Genomic DNA, 21015 nt, shown 5'->3' on the forward strand with positions numbered 1-21015 from the left:
AAAGTTCTTATTCATAAAAACTGTGCACCTGTTTCCTGGAGTACAAGTATAATGAAGCCAAGAACAACAGAAGCACAAGTCACAAGAAGTTTCAGAATAGCTTTTATTTAAACTTGTATTTCTGTTTCCAGAAGATTCAACAGGACTGTCTGCCTAAAGAATACAATGAACCTTTTCAAATTTAAGCTTAAATCTTACACAGAAGTCAGGCTTTTTAAAAAGAAACCGTATGAATTTCTGTCAACATAAAAAATTCTCTTTTCCTAAGTAAACACTTCCCAGGTATACCGAAGAAGTAATATGCTTTCAGTTTACAGGACCGTAAACTAATATTAATTAAAATGCTACATATTGATGCAACCTACTTAGAACTGCAGCTCTTCATTTCCAATCAATATATGGCTGCTTTCTACAGAATCCAGAATACTCAGAAAGGCAATACACTTACACAAAGAGAGCTTTGTGTTTGTATGCAGTGTATGCATGCTCTTCCTTTCCATCTCTTAAGCAACTACTTATGTTACAGTACAGTACCTCCTCTAAACAAACAAAAATTCTGGCCCTCATAATACTCAGTTATGCAAGAAATCAAACTTCTCCATGCTTTTTCACAGTATAATTATATCTTACCTTTCTTCTGAGTTGTACAGCCGAGCAAGCCCAAAATCTGCAAGCTTTATCTGCCCTCTGGTGGAAAACAGAAAGAATTGTTTAGTGGTTAATCCTGTTAAATTTCCTCCCCAAAAAACAGGTGAAGTTTCAAATTTTTAAACAGTTGCAGCTGATCTTCACCAAAGCACAATAATGAGGAGACACTCCTTAAAAATCTATATATCTCTTAAATCAAGAAATACACTAATCCACCTGATATCAAAGAAAAGCAAGCAAAATTAGACATGGACATCAAATGGCATTTACATCAGCGGATGCTTCTCAAAATTCAGGGTGCGTACTGTTAAGCATTCAAATCAAGTCTGCAACGTAAAACTGAGGAGGAAACTGCTGTTTTGTTATGCCTGACAGTTAAAGTACTGCTAGCAGAAGTATTTGTACAGCAAACAACTACAAGCAGTCCTACTTCCTTCTAGGAAGCAGTCAGAGCCCTGCTTTGCTCTTGTGAAGTATAAATACAGACTTCAAATCAGGGTGACCGAACAGATAAGGGCTTCTATTTTTGCCAGCAGACAACTTGCTGAATGACACAAACCCTAACCCCTTCTTGAGTTTACCCATACACAGGGTGAAGAGTAGAAGATACAGAGCTTTGCCCTTTTTTTTTCTTGCCACAGTCAAAGGGCATTGCATAGATGCACGAACACATACAAGGCTTGATGCTGACAAGCCTGCACCATCTATAAAGCCGAAATGATTTAAACAAAGCTATCTGCAAGCTTTTCAATACATGGAACAAATTTGGCAATGTTACAGGTTTTGTTTCTTTCCCTCCTGTAATTATGAGCTCTTAAAACTTGTGACTTCAAATAAATTATAGTTTTGGCTATTTTACCAAATCAGGACAAGACTTGCTGATGTGCGCAAGAATGACCATTTTGTGATTACAAGATGTATGGATTGCAGTTTCCATTGCATTTTTCTCCTCTCATGTACGTTTGGAACTGCTGTAACACTTAATGGAAATCCCCCAAAAGCAAATAAATACTTCCCTCAAATCTGTGCTTTTATTCCTCAGATATCATATTTGTGGAATATCAAAGAAATTTTGAGCAAAGACAAAAAATGACAAAAAGTGCACCACTAAAAGATATAAAATCCATGTGTTTGGCTTCAGGTTGTAATGGTAATGGGACTTTAGAAGCACTGGCTTAAAATTATTCAGATCAACTACAAACATTTTTCTTCCAGCAGAAACCTCTGAGGATGCTCAGAAAGACATTCTGGGGGAAAATACTGTTCATCTTGAAGCTGAGAGAGCACAGCACAACAAAAAGCACTGCCTCTACTGTACTTCTCCAATGTCAGGTTATACCTCAGCTTCTGAGCTCGTAAAGCCGCACCGTGACAGCAACATCACTGGAACAACAGCCAAGCAAGGCTAGGTGAATGGGCAAGGTGAGTGATGTGGAGGCACGTGTAAGGTAAGGACCTTTATCAGAAATCTGGCAAGGCTGTGGTGGGAACCACAGCAAAGAGAAGTCTAGCATTAATTTAAGCAAGAAAAGGAGGAAAAAAGGAAAAATTCAACTTGGAGAAACCTGGGATAAAACTAGGACCCTACCAAATGAGATGCCTGATGTTTTTTGCCCAGTAGTCCATCTCCACCAGTGGCATGAACAGATTTTTAGACAGAATGTGTGAAACAGCCACTTTGAGGCTCACCTTCCCTCAGCCACCAGCAATAATCACTGAGTTAGAGATTCCTGTCTATTCCCCTCAGCAGGTTTTAATGATCCTGTCCATGAATTTGTCTCATCCCTTTCAGAGTCTCCTAGCACTACCCTGAAAACCTGGGTAAACATTCCAGAAGCTGACTACCTGCTCTGTAAAGATACTCTTTTATCTGCCCTAAGCCTCTCTCTTGCTACTTTCTACAGTTATTCCCTGGTTTTAGTACATTGGATGTGATGAACAGGAGTTCTGCATTAATGTTATCTGCTAGCTTCATATTTTTTCACACTCCAACCATACATCCCCTTTAAAATGAGAAGTGACAGTTTTTATAATCTGTCTCCTTCTACTCTCTTACCGATGTTAGCTGTCCTTCTCTATGTATTGTGTACTTCTACTTTATCTGCTTTGAGATACAGGTGTAAGAATTCAAGATAGAGAAGCAAAAGGTTTACACAGTAACAAAGCACTGTATCTTGCTCAATAGCCTTCCTAACAGTGAATTGCAGTTCTTCTGTTTTATATTGAATGAAAGCATATTTATTAACGTGGCTTATAATCACAAGTGGTTAAAAAAAAAAAAAAGGAACAAATTCTTCTCTCCATTTGATTACAGCAATGACTGCAAGCCAAAATATGTTTGAGAATGCCTGATCGAATATCCTTTTAAAGCATTATACTAATTAACAAGGACCTCCTGCCACAAAGAACCAGTCTATCCACGCTTCATTTTGAAATGACATGGTAAAAGGAATACACAAACACTTATTTCCTAAAATTCTATTTTAATGTATTTTTATTTCCTAAAATTCTGTTTTATAGTATTTGAACTTAGATAATTTCCCCCCATACTCTGACCTAGCAGATTCAAGTTTTAATCCTGCTATTTTGACACAGGTAAGTTTGAAAAACAACTGCAGGATCCGTTAAGCAGCGTTGTTAAGCAGTAACGTTACCAGATAAGTATTTTACAATTGATTTTAAAGAAGCTAGGCAATCTATATAATAAAAAAATGGCTAACAGCTTAAAACAGGTGAACCATAAAGATTACAAAAAAGATTTAAACATGATCTTGACATACAAGTTTTTACATACTCGAAGCAATATCCATACCTATTATTTAGTAGAATATTTGAACATTTGATATCTCTGTGCAAAAAGTTCTTCTTATGGCAATAGGCCAAACCCTCCATCAGCTGTCTCATAAAGGACTTTATATGATTTTCATTAAAATGAACCAAACCAGATTCCAGCAGTCCCATCAAGTCATGGTCCATATATTCAAACACCAGGTAAAATGCACCTAGGAAAAAAAAGGTAAGGGGTAAATGAAACAGAAAAACAGATTTATCAGCAGTCAAAAACATTCTTGCTCCCTCCTTTTGAAAGTCGGGAGTATTTTTCACACAACTCTTTACATTTTTTGAAATATTTTTAGCTGCACCTCATTTTCCATCCTAACAATGAAATCCAGTGCAGTAAAATGTTTTCATAACATTGCATTTTTCATGTAAGCAGTTATTCTAATCACCAAATGTTTGTGAAAGCAAATGTAATTCTACAACATAATGCTCTGATTTAAATGGACATTCACTCTCCCTATAGCTCTCCATCAAAACCACCATTTTGTAAAGTTTAACTGGCTTAGTATTCCCTATAATTTTTGTGGAGAAATCCAGAAACACAAAATATATACAGCATAAATTCATCTGTCATGATTCTTGGACTTGGATTCTTTAAGCTTTCAGTGTGGAATTGGGTCAGAAGTAAACCCGTCTTTCTTAGACTAGAAGTACCTACAAGACGAGACAAAACGAGAAAGCAGAACTAAGAGCAGCTCTACAAAGATGAAGTTCATATCCCAAGTTGCCACATATGTACATTAAGCATTACAGAATCTGGCCTTATCTCACATTAGTCTGTGTTATTCCATAACAAACCTATTAAAGCCAAGAGCCTTTGATGTATGTTGGTATTCTTAAAGAAGAAGAGTGCTAAGCACATCTGAGGCAGCAATAAGCAATCCTCAGCACAATGCACTTTGTTTAATACCAAATTCTTCCTCTTCTCCTTAACTCTGGGGCAGAGACAATGCAGATGAGCAGAGCACTGATTGCAATGCAGAAACCACATTTAAGGGTTTCTTAACTTTCATTTAACTTTCACTTAACTTCCATTTTCAGAAACCTCCCTAAAAGATTTCAAAGCCACCACTCTGAAGAGCAAAAAGTTTCTGCCCAACAAGAGCACATTACAGGCGCTAGTTCCAGAGCAAGAAGTTTCAGTTCAGAAGCTAGTAGAAGTCTGGAAGCAACAATGAGAAATCAACTTCTCCATGCACACAGTCAAATTCTAGCAAACTGATGTAGTTTCTTGTATAGTAGCTAAAAAGAGAAGAAAAAGTGCTACCAACTTTATACTGCATCTGATATTCAGCACTTAAACAGGAAAAACACAGTGAATGTTTAACTTGAGACAGAGATCAGGGAAGGGCAGCTGAACTACAGACCACTGCTTAAGACCCTCAGGGCTCAGTTTTTAGTCCACCTCTTGTCCAGCTGTATGTTGTATGGAGAAAGCAAAACACTGGTCATATAACACCCATCCATATGCTCAGAGTAGCTAGAGCAGAAGGTAAACCAACCAGGGACAACCCAATCCCAGCACTTCAAGAAAAGGAATGAAAGATGTGTTAAGCCATACGGAACCAGAAGTCTGCAGAGTTTCAATATCTGCATAAACGAGCTCACCAGTGCAGTTCACCAGTTCAGCACAGCCTAAGCACAGAGGCTCCAAGTCTTGGTCTTTGAAAGCAAGACGGCTAGCAACCTGGCGTTAGGTCAACCTTACTGACAGCTGCTGAAGGATGAAGCAGGAAAGATTTTAAAAGTCCCTTGAAACAAAGCACCTGATACTAATGCAGCAGTGCCAAAATAATCTAGGCATGCCCTTCAGAAGATGTCAGCTCAACAAAACTGAATGCCAATGATGCTGGTGTCTCCTCGTTCCGGAATACAAATGAAAATTAACCCTGTCACAGCAGCAGGCTACATGACAAGGACAAAGACTGGGAAGGGTCAGAGGGGATTCAGACCTGTTCAGTCAGCTGAACCCAGTCTCCTCTTTTATATACAAAGCAGGCTCCATGCCTTGAGCAATTTCCTGCTCTGTCTACTACCTCCCAGGGTTTTTCACCGCTATTTATGCGTGGCAAACAACATTGGTACCCTCGTGAAAGGAGAAAAGCTTACAATGGAGACAATTCATAAAAAGAACAGAGTAGTACCTGGAAGATGACATCCAGGTATTTGTATTCTCTGCAGCTCTCATTAATAACCTTACACTAGAACAGTATGAGGGGAAAAATATAAAAGAAGTTCCTCCCTTAACAGAGCATGGGCAAATGCACAGATCCATTATTCCCATGCATTACTATCTACATATTAAACAATGTTAGGACTTGAAAACTGCCAAAGCTTAACCTTCTTTATTGGTTATGAGAAACTACTAAAATTAGTGTACTAGCCTTGGCAGTCTAGCTATCACAAATCTGATTCTCAGTATTATTCAAACTGATTTTTTTTGGAAGAGATCATAGTTGCAAGGTTACCAAGCAAACTGAAGTGAAATTCCTGCTATTTTATTTCTAGACAAACGTGGTGCCATTTTCTGAGAAGAGGTCAGTAGTCACCAAAACCAATTGCTTTATTCTGCTTGATCATTTCAAATCTCCATGTGTTTTCAGGTGGTCTTATCCTTTGTAATAGGAAAAGAAACTATCGATATTCAGGAAGAAGGAGTGAACTGTGCATAGGCTAAACTCTGCTTATCACAGCATACTTAATTTGAGTTTACAGCACCCTTTAGTTTAACTGCAACAAGCACCATATAAATGCCACAAGGACTTATTCCTCAAAAAGGAAAACAGCAGACAGAAGAATCACTCATCCCTTTATGTTCGATAGCTTGGAGGTTATGTCTTAATATGACCCTCTTTTGTTTCATGCTAACTTTGCCCAATATCCACATTTCTGGAAGCAATGTCATAAAAGCACCTAAAGCTGTGTTTCAAGAGAGTGTATGCAATTCAAATGATCCCACAGTTACTTATCTGGCTTTAATGTTACTCTTTTTATTGCTGTATGTTAAAGACATGCACTCCCTGACAAGCAGAGTACCTGTGTGGCAGCAGGCAGCCTACAGTCCATTTCCACGTGCTGCAAGAGAGCACTGAAAGGGATGTTGTGTCTTTGCCCACTTTCCTTTGCTAATACATGCAGCTGATCTCCATTCCTTCATCTACCAAGATAATAGGAATCCTTATTGTTGACAGAGCAGCAGCTGGAGCAGCTGAAGAGTAGGAATATTGCCTACTTCTGAATATGGGATAACAGATAACAGCTGAATTTATTAGGGAAGGACAGAATAAATAATGGAGGTTCCTGGATGGAAACAACTCTAGCCTTACTCCTTTTGTCTGCACTTAGAAAAACTCATCCTTTAGACCACTTTGTTAGTTAAAATGGATAAGGGTCAGAAAGTGAGATACTGGTTTAGAATAACTGAAGGATTAACACCTCTCCTTTTCTTGTTCATACATTTCTAGTCATGAATCTCTAAAAGTAATAAAGTTTTCTCAATCAAAACACTAAATGAGCTGGAAAGCTATGCATACAGCATGATAAGTCTACAAAATATGACAAAATCTATTATATATGAAGCATTTTCTGATGGGCCAAACAACTTCAAAAAACATACTCTGCATTCGTAAGTCTGTTTTCAGACTGCCATCAACTCAAACAAACCTGAGAAAGCAGGACATCAAGTTACGCATCCATTTCTAAACCAAGATACAAGAGCTTAGAGCAGAAGATGAAGGGGGATAATACAAAAACTTGAAAAGGTAACAGCTTGTAAGCTAATATTTTCCAAATATAATTTAATGGGGAAAGTGTTTGGGGTTCTTCAAAATGTCTGATTAAAAACAGATCAGAGGAACTGAGAGACCAGAGATGCCTTATTATGGGATAATCTTAATTCAATCCTTGTATATGTGCATTACAGGAGTACCCTGAAAAATAAGAATGTTCTAAAAAGGGAGCTCTGCCTCATTCTATGAGTGGTGCATACAGTGCCGAGTTGTTGGACAGATTTTCATTTCACTAATAAGACTCCTCAGCTTCTTCTCTGCTATACATAGATATTTTTGGTTGATTGATTAGAGATAATTGGATTGTATTTACTCTTCCATTTCCTTAACGTTCCTCCTCCAGGACTCATGATATACTGCATTCCAAGATAGTTATAAACACACAATTGTATAAAGTAAAGCTTGAAAATTTAAGAAAAAATCATCCAACAATTCCTTGAAGTTACGGTGCTTTTAGAAAAACAAATATGCATCTTTTCTTTCTACTTAGGTCATAAAAACCTATTTACTAATACTAATTCGAGAAATACCAAAGACATTTGCGAATTAATCACCTTAAGACTAAAGAAAGCAGCACTGCCATATTTGTTTTTCCATGTAGGTATCACAAGACAGAACAAGTCTTTCTGCTTCAGACAAACAGTCTAATAAACCAGAACTTTTCTGCTGAAGAGTAGCTCATTCCAAACCAGAGTTCAGTACAGCATACAGAAATGGAAAGGATCACCCAGGCAGTCACACTACTGATAAGTTAGCTACAGTGTGAAGACTTTGGGTAAAAAGTTTCTATCAGCTATTTCAGGAGCAGCAAGGCAAGCTCATTAGAGGTTTCTGAATTTGAATTTTGTTTGTTTTTGTAAGCATTGTGTGTAACAGCCTAAGCTCCAACAAGCTGCTTTGCAGGCAAGAGGATCAGAGAGGAGGCAGCAGGGATAACTGGAATTTGAGACTGCTTGAACTGGAAGAGAAACAAGCATGGGAACGGAGGGATTTTGACACCTAAAGACCCTTTTACACCAATAAACATGCAGAAATACAGTGACAACTCCTCAAAATGGAGAGGATACAAACTCCTGGAAATTTGCAAACTCCACCTTGCAAGCTGATCATGACCCCTCAGCAACTAAAGAAAAAACAGCCCTTGGTGTCTTGCCCAACATCAAATGCCTACAGGAAGAACCAGTCTTTCTTCCACAGATGTCTCTCTTTTTGCATTGTAATACTAAAAGAAAGTTACCCCAGCTGGGTCAGCATTCATCCAATTTGACTCACCAATAAGAAAACAACACATCTCCTTAGATCTGCACTTCAGCAGCATCTCTTCAGTCATTCACTCCAACCATAAGAGCAACACAAAACCAAAATGCAGTGTTTTTGTTTTTAAACCCTTCTGAATGACTCCAGGTAGGATGTATTCACTGAGTTTTCCATTTCCTAGAAGGCTTCCCAGGAAGCTCAGTTAAAACTAGCTCCAATAGGAGTAGAGAAAACCCTGTAGTCAAGCACTCTGACTGCGTGATTGCTGTCACGGACTCTTTCCAAACAGCAAGCTTTCAGACAAAGTACTCCTTGATGGCTATGAGAAAGTAACTAGCTAGTCATATAACAAAGTACCACAGACTTGGAGTCCTTTTGATAAGTGCAGTACAGTACCGTTGGGATAGGTACTGCCTTCATGCCTAAAAGGGTCCACTGGTTTTTGTACTGCAAATACAAAATTGAACCTTGCTAAAACAGCTTAGATTTCAGAATGAATTATAGGAACAGCCACACACAGTCCAAACGCTCAAAACAAAAACAAACAAACAAAAAGCTCCAATGTTAAACAGACATTTTTTGATCACAGTCTCACATGCCAAGTTTCACGTTTTCCCTCAGGTTAGCAACAGAAAACTGTCTCTTCCAGTTAAAAGGACGAAGACAAGCCAGTCTGTATGTGTCAATGTGGTTTTATGTTCAGAACAACAGCAGGCAGGTAGGGCAGGTATTGTGTGTTTAGCAAAAAGAGATGGTGGCAGTTCCAAAACTAGACTGTTGATCAAATGCAAACAGCTCACAGCTGATAAACAGGCAACTCAGCACTAGAGGACCACCTCAGGTGCACAAAGAAAACAGAGAGAGACCTAAGAAATTCCGGTCATATGAATGACAGGCTAATCAAGAGAACACAAACCAGAGCTGACAAGCCCAGGGTAAGAAAGGCCTTCTCCTCTTGCTAACTTCAACAAAATGGTTCAACTAATTTGTCATAGGACTATGAATAAATATATTTGACAAATAGTTGTTTTAAACAAATATTGCTTTCTTCAGTCACTATTGCATGGGTAACAGAACACAAACTCTCAGACAAAAAAAAAATATTAAAAGAGGATGAAGAGCTTCTGCAAATTACAATCCTGCTCCAAACCCAGCTACAAAAAGACATGAACTGAAGGTCATGGATAGGAACCCCAGTTAATTTGAACTACCATCAATCAAAGAAACAGGAAAAGCGAAGGAAGAGTACAGTTGGCAGCAGATTTGGTCACAAGTACCAACAGTATCAGGTTGCTTCTACTACCATGAAAGACTGACACCCACAGCTGCTCCTGTACTAGCTCACTGGGAGAACATTTTCAATAAGAATAAGCAGAGTTCTGTGATTCAGAAAAATATTGAGTGGCATCAAGTCGGTCATTGGTGTTATCAAGCCAAATAAGGCTTTATGTCCTCAGAGAAGCAGAGGGAATTTTAACAGTATGTTCAGCAGATTTTTATTTATGTAGTCAACTGATACATAGATAAACATAAACAGGACAGAATGCAAACTGAGTCATGTTTCCCATCCCTGAGCTTATGTGTAAGCTCTGAGTGACAGGAAGGGGAAGAAAAGCCTATACTCAGATGAACCACTAGAGAAACATACAGAACAGATACAAGTTCCTACCAAACCCTAGACACCTGTTCTACCCAACAGGATTGTGCCTCAGAATCAAGATGCTGCACTAATAAGTAATAGCACTCTCCAACTTTACCATCAAGCACGTCTCACACTCACTGAAGACTATAAAGGTAAAAAAATTCAGATCTTCAGTACAACAGATCCATATCTGTACTACTAAGCTGTGTATGTTTCCAGTTTATAAACACTACGATGGAAATGCTGTGCTGCATTTCCATTGATGAAAATACTCTTAACACCTAAAACTCACTGCTCCAATGTGTTACATTTCCTTCTCTCATGGTTGGCCCAGAGAGAATAAAACAAATCCTTTCTATTCAAGCTACTGCTATTGTTGAGTTTACATCCCAAGCTGGTCAGGGTAAAACAGAAGATATATTTTTCTTCCACTTTCTTTAGAAGTAAAATACTGTTGAAAATATCAAAGACAGATACTCAAAAGTTAGGAAGACACATGCTTTTAAGTGACAAATTGTATATCACAGCTCAAAGTATCAGGACAAAGTGGTACAAGCCACTGCTGGTTTGCAGACCAAAGTTACCATCTTAAAAAGCATCCTTAAAAGTACGCACTGTATAAAGAGTGCCTGATATTTAATTACTACATATGCTGCATTTCGAATTACCAAAATCCCAATTAAAAAAAAGAACAAAAAACAAACTTAAGTGAACAAGTAGATGAGTAACAGGTCAGGAGATGACAGGCAACCTTAGACCAAAGTTAACTTTACTAACTAGAGGAACGTGTGTTGGTAGAAATGGTCTCATTCCCTACTTTCACAGATGAGATTTCAGCAGGGTTTTGTAAGATCTATGTTCCAAAGCTAAGATAATCACAACACACATTAAGCATAAGCATGTTCATGAGAGGGCAAAACACTTACTCTACTGTAATTTCTACTTCAATAAGACATGTCACTACCACTTGCGTGTTCACAGTGGTTTACCATGAAAATGACTGAACTTCCCATTTGCTTTCACTCCCTGCGTAGGCTACAGCTTGCCCACAACTACTCAGCTATAAATCTCCATTTCACAATGAACTACTCATTAGAGAAATACAGACTGCAGGAGCCCAAAAAAAATAAACAGCTTCCATGTTTTCAGAGACAAATCATAATAGTAGTCTTATTGTCATGCTAATGCTTTCAAGAGTCTACCAAAAGCTAATTTTATTCTTGTATCTCCAGAGAAGCCCCTTCTCGTGCAATTTTCTGAAAATGTAATTGTTTTAATAAGCTGTTAAACAAGAATGTGAAATTAAATTGAAAGCAGTATCAAAAGCACAAATACAGACTTAAACAAAAAATACATTTGAAATTAATGAGAAACAGTTTGAAATGCACCCAAAAAATTTACAACTCAGAAATGGAGAAAATTAATTAATGAGACTTTATATACTTAAGTCACGGCTCAGTGTGGTCTCATTCACCAAGTAGGTTAGACCTAATTAAAACTCAGTACAAGACCACATGGAAAGCCTACGCTGGCTGTTGCAGAATCAGAGTTCAAAGAGGGTGCTGACCACTGAACCCACACATATCTAGAGAAAATGTTTTGCTAGACGCTTTCTACTTTGAAATGATAAAAAATGTCAACACTGTATTTCCTTCAAAGTATACTACTTTCTAAAGAGACTAGGAAAATAAATTAATTCCTGTCTAACTCTGACAGCCATCTTCTGACTCATCACAACATCACCTTGTGTTTCTGCTGCCTATGCAGTACATTTATCGTTTTCTACCCACACCGGTGCTAAACATGCTGTATGGAACTCAGGGTGGGAGAACAGGGAAGCAACACAGGTTACACGCTCCTAACATCCCCTTCAGCCAGCCCATGCACGGAGGTGCCCGCAGGGCACAAAAATACCCCTGAATGATAGTTTTTTAAGACTTGTAGCTAGAAGGATACAACTTCCAAAGACAAAACAACCACTTTTTCAAACTGCTTGGTATCAAGAGTACCGTGCAGCAACAGTGCACAATTTCCATCGTTTGCTTGATTCTCCAGGCTAAGGAGGTTGCAGTAACTCAGGCAAGCCAAACTTAGCACTGAAGGAACCAAAATAAAAAAATGAATGTTAATAGCAGAATGGTTATATGATTTACTTTCTTGCAGGATGTAGTAGAAAAAATGCTAATTTCAGGAATAATACTTTAAATAACTAAATCAGAACAAATGTTCAAGTAGCTATTGTTCCTAGTTAGCCATCTCTTCAGAAGTATGCAGCAAGCCTTCAATTGGGGGAAAAAACACTTTTATCCTTCTATCCTTCAACACACATGCCTAATTTTGAAAAAAATGGAATGAAAAAATCTAAACAAGGCTGACACCTAGAGTGAAACATCTCTTCAATGTTGAGCCTACAATATTCCACATGAGAAAATGCTGTGAGGAATGTAAAAGGCTAAAAAAAACTCACATATAAGAGCTTCCCATTGTTGCTGGTCTCCTAATCCATGTGTCACAGTCAAACATCTGTTTCTCAAAACTGGAATCAAGATTTTTTTTTGTTTTTTTGTTTTGTTTTTTTATGCACAAGGCATTCAAAAATATTTTTTATCAGCAAAAGGCATAGGTGAGTTACATGAAGGACTATTTATCAATAATTAAGTCACAATCATAACCTCTTGTCGAGTGTCACAATTTCCAACCTTTTTTTTTTTTTAAATGAAACTTCAGTTCCAGCATAGAAGCCTACTGCTTTAAGAACAGGGTCAGAAAGAGCTACCCCGTGCTAGTATACATACCTTTATCTTTCTTGAAGTCCAAAGCATCTTCCTTATCTGTCACTATTTCCTTCATGTTGATAATGCTTTGGTGATTGAGCTGTCGAAGAATCTTAATCTCCCGAATAGCTGTAATTGGAAACCCTTCTTTTTCATTATCCAAACGCACTTTCTTTAGTGCCACCATTTCTCCTAAAAGGAAATGTAAATAAAAAAATATAAACATTAGCAGTCGATCTATAGGATTTAAAAACCCTTCACAACTGTTACTATTTCTGAATTGAGATAGTAAAACTAAACAGTTCACATTTTGGTGCCTGTATCAGTGCCATGCTGACCAGAAACAAAATTAACCACTGCTGAGAAATAATCACACAGAGAGGCAAAATTATAAATACTAGTTTTCAACTAACCATTCTAATACTCATTTTCCTCCTGCGTACATCTCTCACCTGTGTCCTGATCTTCCACACCAGGTCTACCAATTAACCCCTACGTAAGAGTGATTCTTAGCAGGAGCTTTAGCAACATAAGCCTATGCCTACTATGGATTTATGAGTACTGCATCACCCCAGCTAAGAATGCAGAAGAAAGTTCTTGTCTTTCAGTGAGAAAGATATTTTACAAAGACCTGAAGATCTACCACGGAATGGTTGTGCTTGGAAGGGACCTCTGAAGATCATCCAATCCACCCCTCCTGCTCCAGCAGGGTCAGCTGGAGCAGGCTGCGCGGGGTTTTACTACCAACTGTTCTTCTTAGGTACAAGCTGCCTATAAATATATTTACACCCACAGCTTCCCAATGCAAGCACTGAAAGTTAAAAGAATTCAAACGTTTATATTATTTTAATGCAGTATTGGTTGAGTAACCCTTTAGAACTGCTCTCTCAAGAGCTTGATCAGCAAGGAGAACCTTGGGAACAGGGGTGTTCTACAAGGAGACCACCAATAGCAGTGCGCAGTCACAACCTCCTTTGCTGTCTTGTACCTAACTTAAGTAGGAATTAGGCTCCGAAACAGTCCCTTATGTTTTAACCAATCCACCAAGTGAGGTAAAAAGCTTTCCTGAATATTTTGTTTCTTGTTGACAAAAGGAGTGCGCCTCGCATGTTGAAGAACAAATACAAAATACAAGAGCAAAGTTTCAGAAATGAGTTGCTAAGTCAAAAAAAAGTGCAAACTGATTCCTCCCCTCAGCAGGTTTCTGACAACAAAGTGGTCCCTTAAAATAAGGGAACCCCTGCTATTACACCTACTGAAAAAGTGACTGCCTCTGGAAAACTTCATCAGAAACAAAGGAGGAAAGAGTTAGCCATCAGTTCTAATCACCCATCCAGATGACGTGAACTGGTGAAGATCCCAGCGAGGAATGATTGTTGAGAGAGGAAAAGACTTGCCAAACTATTCAGCTATTCTGTTCTGAGATGGCAGAGTATCAAACATTCCTCATTCGTTAGCAAGTTCAGGGAGAAGATGGCTACCAACACGAAGCGAACAAAGGTCTCTTAGTCCTCTTTAACTATAGTTTCAAGGGAGAGGAGCAGATAATCAAGCAACGTACCTCACCTATGTAAAGCTCAAGGTTGTCTGAGAAGAAAGGAAGACATTTGGGACTAAAAGGCACAGCCTATGCCAGCACCCAAAAACCCTCCAAAGGCAAAGGCAAAAAGATTACTGCTGGCATGCTGGGATGTGCTGTATAGATTAGCATGGGCACAAGAGGCATAGAAGACACGCCCTGACTGGAAGGGTGGGCACGGAGGTGCCTTTGAGGTGCTTCTTCACCTAGCAGGAGGCACATCAACGAGGAACTCTGGCCACAGAGCACAGTACCTTTATCAAAAATGTCTCTTGCCAACATAAGGACCAAGGTACCAGGCGCAGCAGAAGCACTTGGGAGGAGATAATTTGGAGAAGGAAACAAATGTTATGAAAAACACCTACCAGGGTGCTTTCCTATAAATGCAATGCCTTGATGCCACAAACTCTGATGATACGTTTTCCCTAAAAGTAAAGATCTTATCACATAGACTGATTCTTGGTGGGCATACGATGCAGAACTGCAATTGAGGAATTTTGTAACTCCACAGCAGTCAGGAGAATATACACACCAGCACTGATAAAGTAAGAATCTTATAACCCAGGCTCCTGATCACATCTTTACCAATACACCGGCAAAATTGTTTAGTCCTGAGGCAGTAAATTTGATAACTAACAATTTTGTCAGAATTCTCATGCATGTATCTGGAGAGAAATACTACAATTTAAGATACGAGGCAGACAACTAAAGAGTTCCTACTAGTTATCAGTACACTTTCTACAAACAGAAGTGTCACTGCTATGTTTACAGTAAGAAGAAAGTTCCCTCATTTATTTTATTGCAGGCTGGCCTGGATGAAGCTAAATTCTGCAAAATAGCAGAAGTATCATCTAGCCATGATTGAGGATATCTAAAAAAACGTATGCCAGCTCAACCATATAGGTTTTTTGGGGAAGCTTACTGACAACGCAGCTATGTTAGCTCTAAAAGGACTTACTCTGCACCACTGTGTACAGCACACATGCAATATGTAATGTTCCAGTATGTCTCCAGATAAATTCAGCTGGAAATTAACACAGAAGCAACAGAACAGGATTCATCAGGGCTAATAATTTGTGACATCTCTGCAGGAAGCTAAGGTAGACACATGGACAAGGTGATGTGAACATTCAGGTTCACACTGTGGTGGTCCCAAAAAACAATTAATGGAAAGGGCTCACAGGTTATAAGCATGTATAGTCAAGTTCTTCCCTTATGCAAGTTATGGAATATAGATGTTACTATTGGAACTCAAGAGGCTCGGATGTTATTTACAAACTCCTAGTAGACTTATGAGCTTTTACAGCAATCCATCAGATAGAAAAATTACAGCAAGTTGCCCCATAAACCAGATGTGAGAAGAACTAGGGCTGTGATAAAGAAGGGCGGAAGGAAGTAGATCCCAATGTTGTAGGTTATGTCTCTAAGCATCTTACTAATGCAGCAAGACCTGTTCTTAAACCTCATAAGGTATTGACTCTCAGATCATACCAAACAGATGAGATGGTGTAGCAAACAGTAAGGGAAGCAGTAATAACACAGGATCTAATGGAATCTTCGTATCTTTTGAATTTCTATAAAAGAATCATTGTGCAATTTTCTAGGCACCATTAAGCTCTGTTCCAGAAAAGACAACAATGCAGGTGCTGGAGATCACTGTAACGTCAGAAGCTGAAAAATTAGAGTAAACAGACTAACCTTTATTCATTTTGAACAAAGTAGTTGTGCAAGGAGCAAGTGCTGCAAGCACAGAACACATTCAAATGCTTTGATAAAATTTATCATTAGCTGTTACAGCCTAAGGGGCAGACAGAGGCCATTGTAGAGAAGTGCAAATTCTCCTCTGCTAGCACTGGAAATATCCAGACCATGGATCCAAACACACTCCATTCTCAAAAGCCATGTGAGAATGGTTTTTTTTTTTTTTTTTTTTTTTAAAAGGTGTGACATCATTTTGGAGACTGGCTTTGGACCGGTCTCCAAAAGAACAGCTTGGTCCTCTCTCTTCAACATACTTGGTTTGAAAGCCCACTGCAGAGCCTGTTAAAGTGTAGCTGAAAGGCCATGATGTCACTCCTTACACAGGATTTAAATTCAAGGCTGAATAGAAAAGTGGAAGCTTTGCTGGAACTGTACAGAAAAGCAACAAATTCTACTAGAGGTTAAGAAATGACTGCCACACACAAACAAACTGAAGCTTTCCAAAGAGGCCAATATGGTTACGATGGGATTAGAAATTTAGCTGTGCAAAGAACACGACAACAAAAAGAAGCCCCTAACAATGATTTGCAATGGCTCCAAAGGAAGGAAGTAAAAAAGTAAGATCTGTGACAGTTCAGCTTAAAAACAAAAGTCTGCGAACTCAGACAAGCACAGGTGAAGAATGGAAAAGAGTGTAATTACATTGCTCATTCTTCTGGAGACCAGAAGGAAGGAACTGAGGCTGATATATGATCCTATGTGCTTCAGTTACTGAAGTAGAAAATTATACCCTATTCAAGGCATGTACAATTAAGCCAGAAGGGCAAGCAGTCAGAGAGAACTACTAATTGAACACAAAACTAGCAAGGTATAGCACACGTGAGTAAATAAATTTCACTGCATTATCTATTTAGAAGCAGTGACAACATTCCTGCATACCATAATGGTGAGTGCTTATTTGATTATTAGTTTCACATGATATTTGTAAGTTACGTTCCTGCAAGAAAAATACCTGATATGCAACACTTCAAGCCTGCATGGCACAGAGGTATCTTCTCTTCCTACCGCCAGCTAGTGATGATCAGCGTACAAAGAAGAAAAACAGCTAAATCTCCTGCACAGCTCCTTTCACCCTTGCAGCCTTTTTACAAACTTTATTATTCTGTATCATCCTGTCTAGGGTGCCATTTTGTTTCCCCTGAGTATTTACACTCTTGTCTTTACTTCCTCAATCGTGTACAGAGCATCAAAGCTCTAGAAATAACACATGGAAATTAACATTACTCAGCTTATGCTTTCAACCACAACTTTACAGATGAATGATTTTCCAAGGCAGAAAAAGATTGTCTTTTTATTGAGTTTTTAATTCAGACAAAAGCTAGATTGAAAACAAAACATGTAATGCAACTAAAAACTTTCAAACCATTAGGGGACACAATACCAGATTTTATTTAATTATATATATATATATAAAAAAAAAAACAACTGACTTTGAAGTGCAGGATTACATTTACTTTTTTGAACCTACCTGTGTCTTTATCTCTGGCTTTGTAAACTTGCCCATAAGTGCCTTCACCAATAATACCAATGATATCAAATTTATCCACACAGCGCTTTCCCCAGTCTATTTCTTTTTCTTTTGTTTCACCATGTCGTGGTCCACATATTCTAGAAAACAGTAACAATCTCTAAGAATACAGCTGATATATTTAAGGATTAACTATGGAAAAAAAAATCGATAGTAAATATTCCTGTTATATTACTAGACAACCCTTACTACCACTAAATGGTAATAAACCATGCAGTTTGATTCAAAACCTCAGTAGTATTAAGGAAGTCATTACAAAGTAGAAGTTGTTTTAATAGAATACATTTTTAAGAAACTATTATCACTTCTGTTTCCATTATAGACTTTAACATAAAAACTGTAATAAACATACTTTGGTCTTCTCTTGCTGTGTAACTGAACTGCTGGTTTCTTTTCTTCAGGACTTTTGGCTAACTCTGCTCCTCCAGGCAACTCAGGTGGAAGTGGCAAGTCTGCAAGCAGATGGCGAAGTTTCTTCTCTGCTTCTTTAACTGTCTTCACTGAAAGATTCTCTCGCAGATTACTAAAAAAAAAAAAGGCACAGTTTTGCTACTATGTTGAACACAGTACAATTGTATTAAAATAAAGAAAACCTACCAGGTTTCTTAAAGTATGTTCTAGGCTGTTAACACATCAACATTTAAAATCTGTGCTTTTAGAATTTGCTGGAATTCAATTTGTACTTTACAAATGGCTTGCAAACAGCTGGCTGATGCACAGCTGACTACCAAAATGCTAAAGAAAATGAAATCAGATGTTCAGACTTCACATTCCTGATGAAAGCTGAAGTTGGATGACACAGCAAGCCTTACCAGCAAGAACAACAAGCCCATCTGGGTTCCAGGCCAGACTTCTGCCATGTGATCTTTTCTTTCTTCCTTTTTCCCCAAGCCTCTTAGGGCTCAGATTAATAAGAATATTTAGAGCTCAGGTGCTGCCAAGTATCAACAGTGGTAAAATCCGTACTCTGACTTCTCATATAAAAGAGCAGATTATCCTAATCCAATTCACTACAACATTACTCTCCAGAGATAACTAGTTTCACGGTTACAATTACTGCAGGGCATTATGAGGCATCCATACCATGCCTTTTACAGATTCTAATCTCATACATTTGCTGAAACGCTCCAGATTCAACATGTTCTTACTGATCTGCATGCAAATGAAGTGGGGAAAAAAAAACAAGTGGAAAACTGACTAAATGTTTTTCTGGTTTACTATGTCTTTAAAAAAATAAATAAATACTCTGGGAACAGATCATAACAGTCAATCTCTGTCCTGAGGAGAATCCCCCAAACACACTGCAAGGTAATCCTACATCACGTACTATAAACGAGAATTCTAGAAACACTCTTCCTCTTCTAATGGGGAATTTCTGAGCACTCCATACGACCTGCAGGATTATTATTATTATTTTTTTTTTTTTAAAGGTGTGGCTGTTTTATCAGAACTTCTTCCTTTAGTTTAGCTAAATTTCGCTGTTATAGTATATCCCATAACTTTGTACCCATGACCATCTCTGTATGCTTTGTAATTACATTAACTGTTTTTGGAGGTAGCATTCTCTCTTTAAATTTCAAACTTTGCCACTGTGTTAATAAAACTTTGTTATGCTCTGAGGGTGTATTTTTCAAGGCAGCTGCATTTGCCAAATCACAGTATTCTGCTGTCAGCATCCCTCTCTGGGAACCTGTCCTGGAGGAGAGGTTTTCCTACAGCTTCATATCTACCTCGTCTCGTAGGTAAAGTAGAAACTTCCGTTAATAGAAAGATCTTGCAACCCCCATCATGGAGAATGCACATGCTCTTTCTTACATTAATTGCAATTACTGAGCTTTATATATTTAATTAAAGCATTCCAACATTTTGCCTGTGACTAGGCTTTGCCATGAAAACAAAACCCTTGAGTGTCTCATACCAGTGCCTGAGTTAAAAGAGGCACCTGAAGGAAGCCCATGCTGTCCTCATCACAAACATAATGGTCAGCATGCTATAAAGCCACCTTGAGCAGAGAAAGTAATTGCCAGGGTCAAGAAAAATTCTTATTTTTGAAGTTGAAATATTTGCATTTGTCTCACAAATTCTGCCCTCAAAGTTTCAGTATTAGTGGGAGTACAACGTGTGAGAGGTTCTGAAACAATTTTAAAAGCCGTACACAAAAACAGGAGCAGCCAAGAGCAGCCTTCTTTTCAGGTCTGTTAAACTACACAGTGTTGACCACTGGAACAGTTTTCCCTTTCAGCTATCCTCCACAGCGGTTTCACAACACTGCTGTTCCTTTAGGTAGCTTGTTTGCGGTTTTATCAGATTCCTACTGAACTTCACAACTGACACTACATTAAGTTCTGCAGAGTATCAAGCTTGCTTTGTTGGCACAATTTCCCCATAGTAACCGAGTCCAAGGCAAACACCTTGGTCCTCCTTCCTCCCAGAAGTTGTAGATCATTTTCCTTGACGACATAAGGTTTGTCATGACTTGTGTTCATAACCATTCTGACCTGAAGTTCATAACCTCCTAAAAGCAAAACAAAGCAGAGCATAAATGACATCCTATTATTTGTCATTAATCTTTCTAATGAAGTTTGTTTGAAAGCATTAAGTTTTGTCTTTTTTTTTTTTTTTTAAAAGGAGAATGAGCCCAGTGCTGATAGAACTGTTTAACTGTAGTTCAACTATTCTACGCAGTTGAACTATAAGAAAAGCATTGCATTTAAAAGATGCTAATGAGAAGCCCTGTGCCAGCTTCAGGTGGAATCTCATTTCATGGTACCACAGTTAATGCTGCAAAGCCAGTTAAAATAGTAAATCTTCCTCTCAAACAACAGGGACAGAAAGCCTGTTTACCTACAGAGGATGGTTGTGTTCTAAATTTAAATGTAAGCGTCCAGTCACCACACAGATGTAAGTCTGAACAACTGGAATGACATTTGCTGGAGTACTGAAGGGCAAGAAACAATTTCTCTTCTAAGAAAAATCTAATACCTTCTGAAGTTATATTTACTCACCAAGCCCTCTGCATCCGAATGTTTACCAGTGCATTAAATTGCTGGCAAAGACAGAGAAGCATTTACACCACTAGTTATAACAACTTTTACTAAATACTACGATTTACGAAGAGCAAGAGAAAACAGACTACTTTCACAGATACAGAATATGAAATAAAGTATTTCAGTATGTCTTGAATTTCTTTCACAGTC

The 21015-nt window shown here is 38.3% G+C and overlaps 1 protein-coding gene across 6 annotated transcripts in view; it reads right to left on the reverse strand.

Moving 5' to 3' along the window:
- The window catches only part of CDK13 (cyclin dependent kinase 13), a 51778-nt gene that overhangs the window by 17487 nt on the left and 13276 nt on the right, over positions 1-21015 (reverse strand). For all 6 annotated transcript variants that reach the window (XM_068674900.1, XM_068674906.1, XM_068674905.1 and 3 more), the window contains exons 3-7: positions 18171-18341; positions 17759-17898; positions 12972-13142; positions 3461-3650; positions 631-687 (exon numbers count right to left, since the gene is read on the reverse strand). In XM_068674900.1, the coding sequence (XP_068531001.1) occupies positions 631-687; positions 3461-3650; positions 12972-13142; positions 17759-17898; positions 18171-18341 (729 nt within the window). The remainder of the gene's footprint in view (positions 1-630; positions 688-3460; positions 3651-12971; positions 13143-17758; positions 17899-18170; positions 18342-21015) is intronic.

This window comes from Anas acuta, chromosome 2 (assembly GCF_963932015.1).
Source record: "Anas acuta chromosome 2, bAnaAcu1.1, whole genome shotgun sequence".
In the NCBI taxonomy this organism is placed as follows: Eukaryota; Metazoa; Chordata; class Aves; order Anseriformes; family Anatidae; genus Anas; species Anas acuta.